At 36.4% G+C, this 19,444-nt stretch overlaps 1 protein-coding gene across 3 annotated transcripts in view; it reads left to right on the top strand.

Annotated features, from left to right (window-relative positions):
• Nucleotides 1–19,444, top strand: part of TLK1 (tousled like kinase 1) — a 69,378-nt gene that overhangs the window by 39,007 nt on the left and 10,927 nt on the right. For all 3 annotated transcript variants that reach the window (XM_036386631.2, XM_036386630.2, XM_036386629.2), the window contains exons 7-13: nucleotides 111–200; nucleotides 1,040–1,132; nucleotides 2,364–2,474; nucleotides 4,158–4,294; nucleotides 5,601–5,789; nucleotides 13,039–13,105; nucleotides 16,656–16,753. In XM_036386631.2, coding sequence (XP_036242524.1) covers nucleotides 111–200; nucleotides 1,040–1,132; nucleotides 2,364–2,474; nucleotides 4,158–4,294; nucleotides 5,601–5,789; nucleotides 13,039–13,105; nucleotides 16,656–16,753 — 785 coding nt within the window. The remainder of the gene's footprint in view (nucleotides 1–110; nucleotides 201–1,039; nucleotides 1,133–2,363; nucleotides 2,475–4,157; nucleotides 4,295–5,600; nucleotides 5,790–13,038; nucleotides 13,106–16,655; nucleotides 16,754–19,444) is intronic.

Here is a 19,444-nt window from a genome sequence, read left to right on the forward strand (position 1 = left end):
CCTTATTTCTATGTTTCTTTGAGATGTTTCTGCCAAGAGTTGTACCAAGGCTATGCTCATAATTAAATACTACAGCTGTATCTCAAATTCTTTGCTTTCATGCTTTTCAGGTTCGACAGAATAGTCCTTCTCCTACTTCATTAGCTTTCGGGGACCACCCTCTCACACAACCAAAGCAGTTATCTATTAAAATTACTCAGGTAACTTTTTGCGTAGATCACTTTACATTGCAGGAAAAAAAAAAGTAGTTATGTTTATTTCTTTGTCTTTTAACTTCTTATAAACTCTTAAAGACTTTGAAAAGCTTTGCTTTTTAAAATTTCTGAAGCATTTTTCGGTTAAGTTCAGCAGCTCATAATTTAAATATCTCTGGTGAGTTTTGTATTCTGCACTTGCTCAGCTCCCAGCATGGCACTTCATGATTACATAGATGACCATGGCATTGGTAGGTTTTTGCTCAAGATTTTAGCTGTTGTGTGATTTTAGAAGTAGAAGCTGCTTTTTCAGGCAGTATTTGAATTGACAGCTGCCATTGTCATACTGCATTTAAAATCTGACATTGAAGAAGAAAAATGAGATGGATGAGATGGCAATCAAAATGATCAACACAATTCTGACATGACTTTTAAAAGCTGAAATCAACTGTTTGATTCTCTCTGCCATTTCTGATGTGATCTGTTCTTCACATTAGTCAGAAAAAGGTTGCTTACCTGTTGACTGATACAGGGAAATTAATTAGTGGATGTTTACATCCTTTCCCCGTTTTTTGTGCTTTTTTATGAACAGTAACTTCTCAGTTGGTGATGAAATCTTTTAATACTGTTAATGGTTTGTCCCAACTGTTCACAGTTGTCCTCACGAAGAGGGAAAGTGATTTTGAATAAGAACCTTTAATGACACTTCCAAACACCTGAAAATAAGATTTTTCTGGTCTTGTTGAATGTTTTAAAGTCATTTATTTCGCTGCCTATCAAGCATAAAAAGAATAATGCTGTAGTTGTAAAAGGAAAGGATAAATATTTCAAAATGTTCTTTCTAGACTGATCTCACAATGCTGAAATTGGCTGCACTAGAAAGTAATAAAAATCAAGACTTGGAAAAGAAAGAAGGTCGTATAGATGACTTACTCAGGGTAAGTGTTGGACGTGGGTAAAGGTATTTATTCAGAACAGCAGACTGAATATGAGGACAATTTTTTAGATTTTAAAAGAATTGCTTAAATTAAAAGGTATAACAAGTTTTTAATTTTTGTAATTTTTTTCTTAAATCTAAGAAGTCTACATAATGTAATGTATAAGTTTTTTTCAGCTTCTGTACTACAACTTGTTAATGATTAAATATGTTTTTAGACTTCTGAAGGTGCAAAGAAAGCCAATGCCATTTGCAGGCAGTTGATTAATTCCTTAAATTCATATTATAATTCACCTAACGGGTGGTTTTGGTTTTTTTTTGGTTCTAATTATGAATAGGCATTATCTGTGAAAAACTATTGGCATTTTCAGAATGGAGGTGATTGTGACAGAAATAAAATACAGGCAGTGAATAAATACTTTCAATGAGAAAACTATACGATACTCTAAGACTTGTTTTCAGAAAAAAAATCTTAATGTTTATGCTCTTGAAGGAAACACTGGAGAGGGGATATACAGAAATATGAAATATGAAACAAACCTGTATTTCACAATTTGTAGTCTGTTTAGTGTTTGTATGTATACATACATATGTACGATACATAAAAATATTAACCCATGTAATGATGTACTGTGAAATTGTGTATGTAGATTGTTTTAACACATGTTCAACAGTATGGAGTAGACAAGCCTAAACTATCTTTAACTTTTTTTTTTAAATCAAAATAATATTGTTGTGGGATTTTTAAGGTAATAAGCTAAATATAATTGGAACACAGGGAATTTGTTAAGCTTCCTACTCAGATAATTAAAACTTTTTATAATTGTGAAATTTTTGCTTTCTTTTAAATTGGAGATGTTCGGATTCACGTGACTTGAGAATCATATATGAAGATCTGATGCTAAATTTTCCGGTTTGAATTTCTCAGCCCTCAGTGGAGAGCTGAACATGAGATTGGTACAGAGTTTTTGTATATTCTCATTATGCTGAATGCTCTGTAATACAGAATGCAGGACCATGTAAAGGAAATAAAAAGAATCAAGGCATCCTTCTATAGATAGGGATATATCTGTGAAATGAAATTTTTATTTAGATAAATAGATGTATAAACATCCTTAAACATAAACATCCTTACTTTAGTCATGTGAAATTAGATGTATTTATTTTATGTGACAGCTGATTTTTAAACAGTGTTTCAATATATCTCTTCATCTTTTGTATATATTTATTAGGCTAATTGTGATCTTAGAAGACAAATAGATGAACAACAAAAACTACTTGAAAAATACAAAGAAAGGTTAAACAAATGTATTTCAATGAGCAAGAAGCTTCTAATTGAAAAGGTAAGTTTACTGCTCTTAAAATCTTCATGATAAAAGCTTGGAAATTGCTGTAAAACTCCATTATGATTCCTTCATTTTCACTTCAACTTTTTCACATTTGTCACTTGATTGAAACTTTGTATCCATGGTCTCTATCTGGCAATATTTTTATAAACCTGAATAAGCTAAATAAAACATTTACCTTTTTCAGATTTTTGTGGAAAATGTACTTTTACTTTAAGGATTTACCCATCGTAAGTAAAGCAAAATAGCAAATCATTAAAGTTATTAATTTAATGTATGGCATATTTTCTGGAAAAATTTTAAGATTACACTGGATAAAAGAATTTTTGAACATAACCTGTTGTGAAGAGGAGATGGACAATATCTCTTTGTGAGACACTTAAGTGGCTATGGTAATTTTTGATGTAGAATGATAAAATGCTGTGTTAGCTCAGAATTAATGGAAAAAAGGAAATGAAGATGACTGCCTTCATACTACCATTAATGAAAGAATCACTTTTTAAAAATTTCACACCAATTATATTTAAACTAGTAGCAATTTATTAGGCAACAAGGATACCTTGTTTCTCTCCCTCTTCTTTAAAATAGCCTATTTTTAAAAAAATCTTGAAAAGTTAATAGGAAATCATGTTATTAGAAATACAGGTACAAAAAAATTTAAGACAAACAGCCCCAGTGCCTTCCCTAGTGCTAGCTGCTGGATCCTGCTGTCATACACAATGGCACAAAGCGAGCCATTGGAGGATTCAGGAGTTTTCTCACTAGCATGTCATAAATAAATTATTGCAGATCTTTTTAAGTTCCAGCATGAGGGGAATGCAGGGGAAAGATGCATCAGATCTGTTTGGCATGATAGTAAGTGCATACCTTCTGACTGAGAATCCCACAAGGGATGTTTCCTGTGAAAAGCTCTTCTTCAGCCTGGAATTCTGTTTGTAAAAACAGCCTTAATTCTGACAACCTCTCACTTTTTGTGTGTATGATTTTGGGCCATAGACATTTGTTATGAAGCAAGCATTTGTAGCAATCAAAGAGGTTTCCTTGCATTAGGTGTTCACAGTGCTCTTCTTTGAGGGAGAGCAGGCAGACTCAGTTGGTTGTCACATCCCAAGGGTGCTTGTGGTGGCAGTGCTGGTTCTGAGAAGGGAATCTGCTTTATTTCTGCAAGTGGATATCTGAGTGCAGTCAAGGCTGCCCACAGTGCAGTGCCACACAGAGGTCCCTGCCCCAGGTCACTTGGTACCAGTACTAATGTAGATGCTCTGGCAAGGAATTTCCAGGCCAAGTATAGGAAGTGCTTTCTTTATCATATCTGAGTCAGTTATTTGTTGTAGTAGACATGTACAGATAGAATCTTAATTATATCCTCTATGATGCTGATACTCTAAATAAAGTGCTTTTTTAATGAGGAAGAGCAGCAAACTTTATAGGGAAACAGAGCCAAACTCGGGGGGGTTTGGTGCATAAATTGTCCTCTAATACTGGTTCTGGCAACTGCAGCTTGAGTTCTCTAGAAATTTGAATAAATGGGGTAAATACTACAACATATTTTTGTTGACACTCCTCTTATCCTTGCCTTAAAAGGCTGTTGGAGGAGAAAAAAAAAATCCTGAGTGTTTTATTGTCTTTTTGAACATTTTAGTGTTACTAAATATGAATTTTTTTTTGTTGTTTTCTTAGAGCACACAGGAGAAGCTGGCAAGCAGAGAGAAGAGCATGCAAGACAGATTACGCCTGGGGCATTTTACAACAGTTCGTCATGGTGCTTCATTTACTGAACAGTGGACAGATGGCTTTGCTTTTCAAAATCTTGTGAAGTTAGTCAATGCTATGTTCTTTAAGTTCTCACTAATTGTTACTTCCCTCTAGTGGACTTTTTTATTACTAATATTCTAGGATTGAAGCAGCTTTTCATATGTTGTATTTGCTTTGCCTTTTGAAGACTGAGAATAGAGTGTAGCACTCCATTAATCAGGTGAGGGAATGCTAAGGTTGTCTCTCTTTAAAAAAGAGTTTGGCTCCACTTTGTTTTAACTATCTTTACAAAAGCCTGAATGTTGTAAATAAGCAGCACATAGTTATTCAACTCAGCTGATAGAATTATAAAGGTAAATCAGTGATTTTTCAGGAAGCTAACCAAGTATGCCTGGTGGTCACTGGGACAGATGAGGTCTGTGAAGTTCTCACTGGTCACATAGGTGCTACCTGCACATCCTCATGGCATCAGCTTTCTCTGGCATCCAGCTCCTTAGTGCTGTGAAGGAGCAGTGACAAATCTGGCAGCCTCAGATGGGATTTAGTGCAAGTGGATGGGGGAGAGCAACCACCTGGAAAAGAGCTGCCATAGTAGGTATTTCAGCAGAGATGGGGCCAAGGAAAAGGGCTCTGCAAGACTCTCAGAGATGGTGGTAAAATAATTATGCAGTGCTTCCAAAGGAGTTCTTTCGTAATGAGTCTGATTCATTGGAAGTACAGATAGATTTATAGATAGAAGAATACATATATTTTAAGAAGAAATTCACCAAGAGTTTTGTTATTGAAGGGCAGTATTTAGTCTTAGCATTATGGGATTGCCTGGGACACTGTTTTTCTAAACAGTCTTAAAATCAGTCTATAGATGTGTTTTGCATAAAAGCTGTAATCGTTTGCCATACAACCAAACTGATGGTTTATTTGTGATAAGAGATCAAATTCAGTATTTGGCCTATAAAAATCAGGTGCTCTCTATTGATGCTGTCAAGGGAGTGTTTTTGATAGTATAAAATAAGATATCCACCAGCTGAGATAGGTAGTTTTTTTCTTTTTCTAATGCTGAAGTCATGCATAACACTTTCAAAAACAAAACAAAACAACCAAAACAAAAAACCCCACAAAACTTTAAAACAACAACAAAAACCAAACAATCCCCCTGAAACCACCATATATTTAAAAAATAAATTGTGCCATAACTTTAGCAAAATTTTTCCACTTCATGAAGAACGCTGGTGTTCATTCTCCTAGGAAACATTTTCACACGTTCAGTAAGTTTTTTTAAATTTCTAAATGCTTTATCAGTTAAAAAGATAGTTCTTGAAAAAATGCTAATTGATGAAACTTTAATAAAGCTTTTTTTGGGGTTTACAGGCAGCAAGAGTGGGTGAATCAACAAAGGGAAGACATTGAAAGGCAGAGAAAGCTCCTGGCCAAGCGAAAGCCTCCAACTACAAATAATTCTCAGGCACCATCTGCCAATTCTGAACCCAAGCAGAGGAAAAATAAAGCTGTGAATGGGGCAGAAAACGATCCCTTTGTTAGACCCAATTTACCACAGCTGTAAGTTTAACATTTCAATCAGTCTTTTACATAAATTCTGAGATATTGTCTGTGTGTTCTATTCAAATAACAGCATAAAAAGGCACTCGGTATATTCAGCAGCTATATTCTCACTAAGGACTTGCTGATGCTAGGGAAATTTGCACCACTGTCTATGAAGTTGTTGTACAATTGCACTGTCTATGAGTTGTACAATTTATTTTTGGTAAAGTCACCAGAGAAGGGCCCATTCTGGGGATAGGCAATGTTCCTTATGTTATCCTGAACTAGAACTCTCCTTATCCTGTCTTCTTAGTCTTCTAATGTCACTGATACCAATTGAACTTTTCTGTATCCACGTTGGTTTAAGAGCTTCTCTTTTAGTTGGAGGTTATTTTTTTCCATATAACAGTATCTAGTTGACCAAAAAAAAATCCTTTTTCAGCCTTTAGTATGTGAAGACATGTCTTAAAATAAATAGAAATATCTTTTCCCTCCTTCTGAATGCTACATCCTGAGACCAACTGTCAGAAGTTACTGATCTCATTTCGCGTATTGACAGTGTTGTCATTTTTTGAAACATAAAAATTGAAAGTCCTAAAGAACTCTCTTTTTTCTGGGGACATCTTTTTCCTTCAGACAGAAAGGGTATAATTCAAGGCACACGAAGATGTGTTCTTGACATTTCATTTAAATATTTTATGAAATTGCTACTTCAAGATATTAGTTACTGCCCTTTAAGCCAATATGCTGCAGCTGATAGTATATCTGTTCCTAGTTTATTTTTAAATAAAAAGTAAATAATTAGGCTTTAAAAGAGTAGCAAATTAGTCTATGTTACTTTGCAGAAGTAAGCTACCTGTATTGAGCATAGTCACTTGCCACCTCTCGCATGTGGAGGCAGTAATTGATACCTGCAGGGATGGAGGGTATATAAATTGCTCTGGTTAGATCTGCTAAATACATTTGGACCATCCCTTTGAAGACAGCTGCATGTGTTTTGCATAATGCATCATTCTTAAAATTCACATTGTGGATTTGTTTAACTGTAATAAAAATACCATGAAAATACAGTAGTAAGGCTGGCAATGTAAGCAAATCTTGGTTAACATTACTCCTGTTTTGGTAGAGAGCTGAAGAGTCATTGCTCATTGTGACTTTTTAGTACTGCTTAGTGCCTGTCTTCTTCTTAGACCATAATTAATACTTCAGAATAGTACAGTAAATATTGCTGTTGTGTTAAAAATATATTGCTGTGTGTTTGAATGTAATTCCTCCTGTTATTAAAAGTAACATTTAAGTAATGGAAAATACCTGAAAATTTACGGAAATATTATTTGCTAACTTTTGGCTGGTTATACTCCCATAATCTTATTGCTCCTTTGAGAGACGATGAAATATAAATTGGGGAAAAAATACAGACAACATGATCTAATTTTAAAGTAGGGTAATAAACTTCAGAATATTTTCTGGTGTTACATGGTGTTAAATAATTTCCAATTTACTAAAGACTGCAAATTTTCATTTCATCTGGCTTAACCAGTTACATGTTAAATGACACATGAAAATGCTTGCTTGTTACGGAATCATCAGGAGAACAATCAAAATTGTCCTTTTGAATCTAATGCTAGCAAAAATGTAAGCAGTAATTGAATCAAAACTGTTTTGCATTTAAGTATCATAGTTTGATCATTAGATAATCTAGATATAAGATCACTTGCCTGTAACATAAGCTTATACATTTTTTTTCAGATCTTTGAGGAGATCTGTAGTGCATCCTGAGATCACAGAGTCATTTAGCCACATTATGCTCTTAGGCCTTTACTTGAAAGGGGATTTTGTATTTAGGATTTGTTATAACTCCGTATTGTAGTATTATGTGTTGACTCCTTTCTGCTTCTCAGTACAGAATTAATTGTTTTGTGTATCTTGGTAAGACATTAATTATGCACTTCCATTTTAGAGTAAATTTGTCATGTGCTCTATGTGATTCTCTCCTATTACATTGCTTATCACTGTTTCTGCATTACTTTGACAGTAATGATATTAATTCGTATAGTCATATGGAAAAGGTTCTGGTTTTATGAGGCATGAGGAAATGCAGAGCTGCTTGAGATTAATGAACTAAACCAGTAGTGAATTAATACAACATACATACAAGTGATCAAGCAGATTTATTTAAAACATACAAATTACTTGCTAGGGTTTGTTACCAACAGGTGTCTTTACCACTGCATTGTTTGCTTTAAAAAAATATCTCCAGCTTCTGGTATTGATGAGACAAAATGATCTACAGCTTTGTAACAATCAGGAGTATTGAAGCTTTTTCTGCAAACAGGTGTCAAATATTTTGAAACAGACTGAAGATGTTGCCTGAGGCATTCCTAATAAGGACATTTTTTGAATTTAGCTGAATTTACTGTGGTCTCTGATAGGAATGTAAAAGCAGACTTTTTGCTCTGAAGTTATTGTTATAAAAGTGGCCGGTTTGCCAGTGTCTTGTGAGTGAATGGTGGCTTGGTGCTTCAAGTAACATGGAGTACATGAGTCTAAACAGTGTCCTGTTTAGACTCATTCTTCCCCTTTTGTGGCCTAAGCCAGAACTAAAAAGTAGTTTCAATTTTGTGAGTTCTGTTTTCTACTGAGCAAAGTAATTCTATTAGTCTTATGTGAAAGGAATAAATTTAAATATATTTAAAGAAAAAAAAATATTTGAAGTAGAGGTTGCCTTTTTAGCCCTGGAAAAAAATCTCTTTGAAACCTCTCTTCCAAGTTCTTTGTAGACATGAGAGAGGATTCTGTAAGAGTATAATGCAAGTCCCCACCTTATGGAAGCAGCTCTTCTTTCACGAGACAGCTGTTTCTAGGGGCAATGTTTTATTTGGTTTAGATGATGGAATCCTTCTTCTGCAGCTTCAGCCATTTCAGTTGTATTCACTTCCCTGTCACCTGTTCAAGTGCTCCCCTGTTCCTCCATGGTAGCCTGTATGCATCCTTGTCCCTGCGTGCAGTTTGGATGAGGGTAGCAGAGGGAGCTGGCAGGGTTTGTGACTGTGGCTGAAGAAATGCATCATAGCAGGAGCATTCTGTTCTATATGGAACAAATAAAAATATTTTCAGGAACTTTTTCAGGCTGAAGTACCAACAATGTGTCTGGGCTTTACTGGACAAGTAAAGACAGCTCCTTTCCTGAGGCAGTCTATTTCTAAGGCAGACATGGAAACAATGGGTGAAAAGACGTCATGAAAGGTTTTGACTTGGTTGAAGTTTATTCATCCTTGTAGAAATTTGGGGAACTGGAGTGAAAATAAGCTTGGAACAAAAGGGAAGAGCTTCAGAAATTGTAGCAACAAAACTTGGATTGGATGTGTATTTGGCTGTTTGGGAGCATGGCTGCATACTGCTGTGCCTGTGTATCCAGGATGATTTTCCAGCAAGGCAGAGGTGAGAAGAGAGATGCTTGTAAACATACCAGGCTTGATCATGGTGAGAACCAAGAAACACATGGCTAGTTTGGGATTTTGTCTTGTTTGTACCCACTAGTAAAAGAATTGTGATTGTAGAAAGTTTTATCTGCACTTGTGAGGAAGAAGTGAAAAGAAGACTGGTGATGTCAATGCATGTATATTGTGTCAAAACCTTTGAAATTTGGTGGTGAACATAACTCTCTGAAAGGCCTATTCTTTCTAATAAAAAAAACAAGTTTTAATTGGTGGTAATCAAGTCTTTCAGGCCAGGAAAGCTATCTACTTTCTTCCAGCAACAAGAGAGGCACACATCGTGGCCCTTTATGTCACAGGAGAATTATGCTACATACACAGAATATGTCCAGTGCATTTTGGAGAATTGCTGGAATTTATTGCATGTGTTTCAGAGTTTATTTGGCTGCAGACAGCAGCTAAATTAAAATTATTAAAATATAGCGTTTATTGTACAGTAATTTTGTGCAGAAAAGATCACGATCAGGACCAGACTGTTCCATATTAATTCATGCAACCTGTTTTGTTAATTCAAGTTGCCCTTCTTCCCCTGTGCTCCTCAGATTAGCCCCAGGCCTGCCTATGCAGCTTTAGATGGCAGCAGCCTTGTTTCTGGTTGATGTCCCCACCCTGTGCTCCTCAGCCTTTCTCCCTCCACGTCTGATGGGACCTGTGTGTCTCAGGTGATAAAGGAGCAACCCCTTCTGCAGGGAACTGTGGTGTGTTGTAGGTGCCTTGGATGCCTTGGATGTCGGTGCTCCCTGCTCATGACAGGAGGGTTGGAACCAGATGATCTTTAAGGTCCCTTCCAACCCAGACATGGTGTGATTCTGTAATTCTGTTTTCAAAAGGTGCCTCTAGGATGCCACTGCCCTGCAGAAGGTGTGGTGAGTGGATGCAGGTAGAAAGTGGTGGGCTGATGGGTAGCAGTCTCTAGGCTGGTAGGATGTTTTCAGACTGTGCAGTGAGTTGGTGGCCTACAGCCAGAAAACAGACATTGTTATTGGCTTACTGCTGTTAGTTGTGTGCTATTTTAATACAAAGTACACTGTATTTTTAGATAAAAACTAATAAACTCCTAAAAAAAAAGTGTTTCCAAGTATGAGAGAATAAAGGTTTGTTTTTCAGAAGTAAATGAACAAAATCCAAAGTGACTATATCTGTGTACAGCTCTGTGTTTTGTATGCCTATCTCCAAAATGTGGTGGTCAGTAATGACAGTTTTAGATTGCTGTGAAACATGCTGTGCTTCTAATAGAGTTAGATTTGTGAGGAAATAGAACAACGGAAAACAATCATTTGTTGGGTTGTGGCATAGAAACATGGAAAGAGTGACTTTGAATCTTAATGTTTTCAATATGATGTCCAAGTTGTGCTCTGTGCTCAAGAGCGCTGTCTCAGGACTCTCTGAAAGACAATATTTGCTAGAGCAGTCTGGGCACTTTGTAATGCTGCCGGGACACCTCAGGTTTTATAAAAAGGAGCAAATTTTCTGTATTATGTTAGTTTTTAAGGGGATCTGTGGTTGTAGGGCTCTCAGTGTTCACTGAAAGTTCTGATAGGTCATGTCATAAACTTCGTATTTTGAGTGTGTTTTACTGGTGGTTCAGCTTTGCAAAGTCACCTAAAATACTCACTCTTTTTCTTGAGAAAGACAAACTTTACTGTATCTGTATTTCTGGAAACCTGTGATTCATAGTGTAGACAAGGATCTGGGAATGACAATATTCAACCTTGTAAACAGTGGCATTGGTCTTTTTAACTGAGAAGTTAATCCACATTAGAGTAATTTGCTGTTTTAGTAGAAGTATTGATAAAGTGTCGGGGATATTGTTTTAGGTCATCTAGCATGGTCTGCATTTCTTTGATAGTGCTGGTAGATGTATTACAGCAGGAATTGGAGCATTTGTTTCTTATGTTTCTTGCTGTTGCTTGGACTGTACAAAGTCCAAGTACATTGCCAGCTTTCCCAGCTGTGGAGACAGCCCATTTTACATTTGCTTTAATGCCTCTTCTTTTAACATGTAGCATACATCTAAACCCAGAGGAAATTCTGCTAAGAAAAGAATATAAATGTTAGGTCCCAAAATCTGTTAGTAAGAGGCCTTTCTCAGAGAGGCAAATTTCCTCCCTCCATTGCCTTCAGAGTATTTGGGGAAGTCAATTGACTGTGATACAAGACTGCTCTGAATTCCAGTAAGAAAAAAAAGATGCAGGGTAACTTTGTAAGACATGTCTTAAAAGAAACGATTGCTTGCTTCTCAGATTCTGACAGGATGTGATGATGGGTGCTTTTTTCACCTGATCTGAGTGTTTTCTATATGTTACAAACCCGGAAGGCTGATGAAATAACTGCAGTCTTGTGAGGCTCTTTCAAATTTCTTGAAAATTTAGATGGTGTGGTCAAAAAAACCCTCAATAATTTCACTGAGATGTGGTTGAATCAGTTTTCTGTTCTGGTCAAATCAGAAAACGAGCAGCAAAATTCTGTATTTATAATAACAGGAATGGAAAGGGCTCTATGAAAGCTTCAGAATCACCAGATTTTATCTGAAAAAGATGCACTCCTTTATCAACAACTTTTGAGATGCAATAAGAATACAGGTGTTGGAATTCTGAAAACTGTGGTAAACTTGAACTTTAAATGGGAGGAAGAAGTCTCACGGTCTATTGGATTTCTGCAAATTTTGTTGAGGTTGGTTGGCATTTGCTGTAAGAGAAATCTGAATTAGTGTCCCTCATCTCTATTGAGGAAAACTATTGGTGATTCTCAAGACATTCTAGTCCTCAGACTTGCAATATAAACAGCGTGTATAGCCTTCTAACCACCTTGCATGATGATCTTCCCAGCTGATAGTTGAACCCACAGAAATATGGACTTTGTGAGAACATATACTGTGAGTTCAAGCTTTATATCATGCAAGAAGTATTAGGTCTAGGCAAAACAATAAAAAGTGTAATTTTATTTTCTTTGTTGGGATTTGTGTGAACCCTTTCAAGGAGACCACACCTCTTTCTCCTTCCTCATCCCCTGTTTCTCTTCCTCATATGTGCGTGGTTTCTTATCTGGAACTTTAGTCTCTTGGTTTATTTTTTGGGTGGTTTGTCTTCTTTGTTCATCAGATGATACTGCATGCAATTGGTTCTCAGGTTTCTTAGTTACTAATCTATACAAACAGTCCAGATTCTCTGCATGATAACTGACTTTATGTCTGAACAAGTCTATAGACAGTGAGGGACCACTGAATTATTTGTAGCCAGAAATTGCAGAGAAAAGGAAGATGCAAAGAGAACAAGCAGGAGAGTCACGTGTGAATTCAAAGCTGAATTTGTGGTTTCATGCAAAATGTAGTGCTAATGAACTTGAAAAGTACGGTTTTGCACTACTGTCTGTAAATCACAGCTCAGAAATCCAGTGTTACCATTCTTGTCTGATTTCTGAATGTGTTAGAGTTGAGAAGCAAGCAGTGGAGTAGCATCAGCTAAAATCTGGGATGGTGATATGATTCAAGATGCACCTAGGTAATTAACAGGCTATCTGGAAGAAGCAAAATGGTTCAATGGGAGAGGCAGTTCATATTGCAGAATACCAAATATAGGCATTCTGTAGGTATGTTTTGACCTGAAATGACAAATCCAAGATGTTCAGATGGTTCAAAAATGTACTTCTAGTAGTTCTAGTGACTTCTAAATAACAAAATACTGGATGTACTGTAGTTTTTAAGTAGAATTGCTATTGGTTTTTTTGCCACCATATAAAAGTTATAATTACGTGATTGTTTTATTTTTCAGTTTGACTCTAGCAGAGTACCATGAACAGGAAGAAATTTTCAAGCTTCGATTAGGACATCTCAAAAAGGTATGTTTCTTTAATCGTGGCCAAACCCATAAAAGTTAGTACTGTTAAAATGAAGAGATGGGTTATTGAGAACTGTCTAAAAAAAACCCAATAGTAAAAGTGCTGTATTACTTTATGCCTAATAGTGGCCTTCCTTTTGTTTCTGTTCATGCAACTTTTCATAAACACTGGGATTACAGGGGAGCAGTAATGAGTCCATCCAGTGTAACACTGTCCAGGTTCCTTAAATCCCTCTAAGAGTGCTAACAGTGATGATGCCACTGATCCTGCCCTTCCCTTTCCTTCTGAGCTCTTGTTTCACAGCTCAGTGAGCCAGCCAAGTTTGATGCATGGGCTCTTTATTTTTGTTTTTTGGCCTTTAAAGAGGTCCAATTCACAGCGTTATACTTCTGAATTAATAGAACATTTTCATCCTTGGCAGTATGTACTTCAGTTGTTATCAGTTAGCATATTACCTATCACAAAAGAATATAATTTTCCTACTTTTATGGAAAATCTATTCTCTAGGTCCTAAATTATTTCTGCAGTCAGATATTTTACTCTTGTTTTTGACTTTGGAAAAAACCTTTTTCTTGAACCCCATCATTCTAATAAATCTGTGTAGTGAGATAATTATTATATGAAGAAACTATTGCTCATTCAAGCAAAGCATTTCTGCAGACAAAAATACCTCAACAAGAGTGAAAGTAAAGGACTTATATGTGCTGAGTAGTAGTTCCTGAGTTGTTGAGTCAAAACAGGTCATATGTTTTCCCCTTGAAATGTTGCAAGTCTGTTTCAGTCCTGTTCTCTTTAAATGTACAAGCCACCTGTTATAAATCCTACTATAATAAACTGAACTGGGCCCCTTGAGAAAGCTGCAGCTGTTTCTAAAGAATATGACAGGAAGGTACTTGAATCTGTAGTAGGAAATCTGCATATAATTTGCTGGCACTGGTGAAGTAGACTGCCCGCATTGTTCTTCATTGTTAATGGTTTAGAAACTCAGCTTCACATGAAATTCTGTAGGTTTTTTTTCCTATGCTTTAACTTTATGGAAATCTAATGGGGATTTCAAATGATAGATGAAATAAACTGTTACAGGATCATTTAATACTGGAATTTTGGTTTCACCTTGAGCATCAGTGCTGGAGTACTTTGCAAAAGATGGAAATTCCTTGACTAAATGCCAGGGGCAATACAAGTGTTATTCTTAGCAAATCATACTTGACTATATCTGAAGAAAATAATAAAAATACATTCTTACATTATAATTTTTATGTGTGATACAGATTTTGTCATTAACTAAGAACACCAGTTTTGTTACCTTGATTTTACATGGCTGTATTTCTTCCCTGAGCCTCTTTGCTATTTACATTTCTTTTCTTCATTCCTTCAGCATATGCTGTTTTGCTGACTGCTCCTCTTCCTTTTCACTCTTGAGATGCTTTCCTGGTGCTCTTATTTTTGGTGCCCTGTACATGCTGCCACCACCAGTTTTCTTTTCCTACTGCTACCCAGGAAATTCTTTTCCAGCTAGTTGCTTTGGTCCTGGAGAGAGGCTCTTGTTTTCTCACTTCCTTTTATATAGCAGTGACCTGAGGCAGCTAAGCTGGTTTATTCTTGCTTAAAGGTATTCACAGCCTGAGTGTCCTAAATAACAGCTGGAAACAATGCAACCAGCCAGTTCTCTTTGGACTAACATTGGCCTATGAACCACATTTTGAGAACCACTGAATTGCATAATATATGAACAAAAAGGTCCAAAAGAGGCATAACTGATGGATTTTTTTTTTGTTAGCCTTTGGGAAGAACATAGACAATTGTGCGTATAAGTGTGTGGCCTTTTGTGAGGGGAGAAGGACTGAAATTCTTTATAAAGGACTACTGGGTTATGAGGAACTGCCTATCATTTATGGGTATTTAGCAGAGAACTGCAAGGATGTGTGTAAACATAGAAAAAAGGAGTTTAACATTATATAAACAGGAAAAAACTCAACTCTTGACACTGTATGTTAGGAAAAATAAATGGTCCACCCAGATCTGCTGGCAGATCAGTGCTACTTAGTCCAGCTTTTAAATTATTAGGAATTTGATTTTCATTTCCTCCATGGAGGTTCATCTCATGTCTTGTTTTGGGATGAGAAGTTTTTTTCATCGCTTATGGGGATGGTTTCAGGGTATTCACTGAAATCATCTAGTCCAGACTCCTCAATTCATTGGATATGTGGGCATTTAATTTTAGATCATACAAATACAGTTGTTGCTTCAGGATATGGGTTTATGAAAATGCTGTATCATTATTTACTCTCTACCTTGTTGACTTGTGCCTCCATCCCCTTGTGCCATGGCTTGTTGCCCTGTTGCTTTTGCACCACTGGGTTGTACGGTCAGCCAATAAATTGGATTGGAGAACTGATCTAGCTGCTTTCAGAAAGCAAATGTGCAAATTTTTTTATGCTTGTTTCTTTTTTTCTTTTCTTTCTTCTGATATTTTTTTCTTAAAGAAAAGATTGATTAGTATTCCAGTTTGGTATACCATGTGGCTGTGCAAAAGGCTGTGCCAAAATAACAAGAGGTGGTGACGGGTGCTGCTACTAAAAAAATATGTATCAGATGCCAGGCCTTTTTCCTTTTTCCTTTTTCCTTCTCAGCTGAAGTAATTCCATAATTATGAGCTTTCTGATATGGACTAATTTTGTCTGCCCTTTCCTCAAATTTTCAAGTTCTAGAGGCACTAACTCTGAAACCAATATAACCGTGTCTACACTATCTTTCAATGAGTATGTTTCTCAGTTTGAGTATAGATACATAGGTTTCCACAAATTAGGCATCATGAAATCTTTATGATTTTAGAGGACCTGAATAAATAATTATTTAATTGTTTCCTAATACGTAGAATAAAGATGAGATAAAATTAGGTGCTGAAATTACTTAAGGAATGTGCTCCTACCTGACATGCTTCTTTTGAAGTTGCACTTAAAATCTTATACAATACTCATTCTTTGTTTGCAACTTTAATAAGATACAAATGGAATAAACTTTTCTAATTAGATTGGTTTTGGTGTCTTGTATCAGCACCTTAAGAATGTTTCTGCTGTAATGATGTGCTCTTTTATTCTTTTACTTGATTTGCACTTCAGTCTTAAAATATTTTACATGTCTTTTCTTAATCTGTTGGTTTCTACAGAATCTATAATTGCCCATATCTCAGGTTTTTTCTCTTTTTTTGTACATCAATTTCAGACCGCTTCCCAGATAATTTATCTCCTTGGCTGAGATACAAAACCCAGCTGCCTCTCATTTGAAATAGCATCCCTACAGTGCAGAACAAAACCATGAACATCCCATTACCTGTGGGTTCATGAACAGAAAAATTTCTTGAAACAGGCTTTTGCCTTATCTTTCTGAATTTTTCTGCCTTTAAGAGAAAAGCAGTGCTTTCTTCTAGTTCAGCAGGGTTTTGTAATGTAATGTTCCTCCATCACCACTAGTATTGATGCAGGGGTAAAAATACCCTTTTCAAATGGGAAGTAAATGAGCTTTTATATTTTCTTCTTTTCATTTGCAGGAGGAAGCTGAAATACAAGCAGAACTTGAACGTTTGGAAAGAGTTAGGAATCTTCACATTAGAGAACTGAAAAGAATAAATAATGAAGATAATTCACAGTAAGAGTCTTTACTATCTTAATTTTGCATGTCTGTTTTTAAAGTAATTCTCTAGTACCACATTTGACCTATAGAAGAGAGACTTGTTCATTATTTCTTTTTGCATTTCTAAGTTTATCTATGTATTTTAAACACCAATTTATTTAACCTTAACTAAAATTTCTTGCAATTTAGTAAATTTATCATTGTTTTTGTTGAATATGCAAGAAAAAAAACATGCTTACGCAGCTTATAGTGAAGAGCTGAAACTTCCTAGACCCTATTAAGTTAAAAAAAAAAAACCACTTGTGTGATAATTTAATGCAGTTCACTTAGTTGATAATAATGCAAGAGGTTTGATGCACCAGCAGCAATATTGTGCTGCACTTAAAGTTAGTTTTGTGTTTACGGCTCTGTGCTTTAACTCCTACTAGGTATAGGTACCTAGCAGGAAAAAGCCATATTATGTTGTTACTTTGTATTTCACCTTGAATGGCAGTGTATCACAATGTTAAATTGCTACATAATATGAACTGTTACTGTGTAGTTTTGAAAGAAATAATTACATCACTTCATTAAGTCTGTTTTCCATCATGACAAATCAGACGCAGTTTCACCAACACTTTCAGCTGGCACTGTTGCTTGAAGGGAACTGGTTCTGCCTCTCTCTGGCTACTTAGCCCTGTTTTCTTTCACATGCTTGCAGTGGCATTTCTGTACTGAACCAATGCTGGAAATCAATCCAAATTAAAACCAGCTCCTGTGCTTATTTTTCTGGATTAATTTTAATCCAGGATCAATTTCCTGGTCTAGATCTTTGCCCAGTTGCAAAAATACTTATGCTGCCATGAGGAGAGAGGGCAGTGCAAGGGTGGAATGAGCCAGGGGGAAGGACATGATGGGACTGGACTTCTCTTTCTGCACTAGGAAATATTTATGAAACAGTAGCATTAAGCCTTCAGTCTTTATTTTTTACTTTTTAGACACAATAGAATTGTGCACACACTAAGGCTTTTAAATATTAAAAGAAAAAGGTGTGAAAGTGTTCCTCACTGTTCTGATGGTACCTACCATGCAGTAATTCAGAAATTATTTGTTACCATGTGCCTTTAGTGCTAATTGATAGCTAAACTGTTCTGTGTTTTGGATATGAAGAATAATGGTGTTGATACTTACATCTTAATGGCAGAGTATTTTCTTTTTTTAAAAATCCATATTTTAAAATAAAAGTATACAATACTATTTTAAAATAAATGTCCTACAACAAATAAACAAGCAGGTTAAATGACAACCTTTATAAATCTTCAGTGTTTGCATTAGAACAAGTTTAGGTTTTTTTAAAAAAGGATCCTTCAGCAATAAGGAATAAATGGCAAGAAAAATGACAGGCTTTGACTGAAAATACTGCATATGTGGGGCAGAGAATGTCCAAATTACAGTCACAATTGAAAACAGTTACAGGACGTGGACAAGCTTCAGTCCATGTGCAGCTTCACTGGCTCATCATCTGCTAACCCATTTTATGGTACAGAATGGAAAGCTTTAAACTGTTTGTTCATGTTTTTGTGGGAGTTTGGACAAGTATTGACCAAGTGGCCAAGCCACAGCTTGTAGTCCTCATGTAGAAGAGAGAAGCAATGGAGAAATAATTTAGGTCTGTAGCCCCTGCTGTCTTTCCTAACATGTCTTGGTGATGTGGCTGTTTGGTAAGGGAGAGAGTTCTCAGCAAAGCAACTGCTGGGTTCTGGCTCAAATCCTGTTGGGATTCCCACTTCCAGCTGTGCTGTAAAGCTAAGCCCATTTTCTTCCTGTTCTAGCAACAAGTCCACCTACCCTTGGGTGGTGAGCCTGTATGTCTGCAACTGCCCTGGAATGATGGGACAAGTTGAGAGTGCAGGTTAGGGCTGCCCTGGAATAATGGGACAAGTTGAGAGTGCAGGTTAGGGCTGCCCTGGAATGATGGGACAAGTTGAGAGTGCAGGTTAGGGCTGCCCTGGAATGATGGGACAAGTTGAGAGTGCAGGTTAGGGCTGCCCTGGAATGATGGGACAAGTTGAGAGTGCAGGTTAGGGCTGCCCTGTCTGGCTCTGGAGCCCACATGATGTTGGGGTGCAGGTTCTGAGCCATGGAGAGCCACAGAGAGTAGCACAAGCAGTGGAAAGGAAGGTGGTAAGATTCACAAGATTGGCCTGCTGGAGGTACACATCTGATAGAAAGACCATTAAAACAGAATTGGGCTACTGGTCATATAACATCAAGTGCCTAATGATGCTGCTTCTAAATTTGTTTTTCTTCTACACTGAATATGTTATTTACTGTTTATGGTTTCCTTAAAAAATATTTAGCATTGAAGTATGTATCTTTCTAGTGAACAAAAAGGAAAGTTTTATTTCTGAAAGGGGCACAGTAGGCAAGAACATCTTCTCTCAAATACTCGACTACCTATGACCATACTTCTAAAACTGTAGAGAATACGGAAGGATAGGAGGAGCTATTGGCAGACTGGCCCTAAATTCTTCTTTAAAGTTTTCTATGGAATATAGCTGGCAGCTCGCCTTAGATTCTTGGCTTGTCTCATTGCTGTCCTTAGAATGTTATGAATATTCAGATCCCTTCCCTCTGATTGGATGGAAGAATGTATTTTGTCTTCTATATATTTTAGGAGAGAGAGTATGGTCCTTTTTCTTGGTCTGGCAGTATCATTTTATATTT

Source organism: Molothrus ater, chromosome 7 (genome assembly GCF_012460135.2).
Source record: "Molothrus ater isolate BHLD 08-10-18 breed brown headed cowbird chromosome 7, BPBGC_Mater_1.1, whole genome shotgun sequence".
Lineage (NCBI taxonomy): Eukaryota > Metazoa > Chordata > Aves > Passeriformes > Icteridae > Molothrus > Molothrus ater.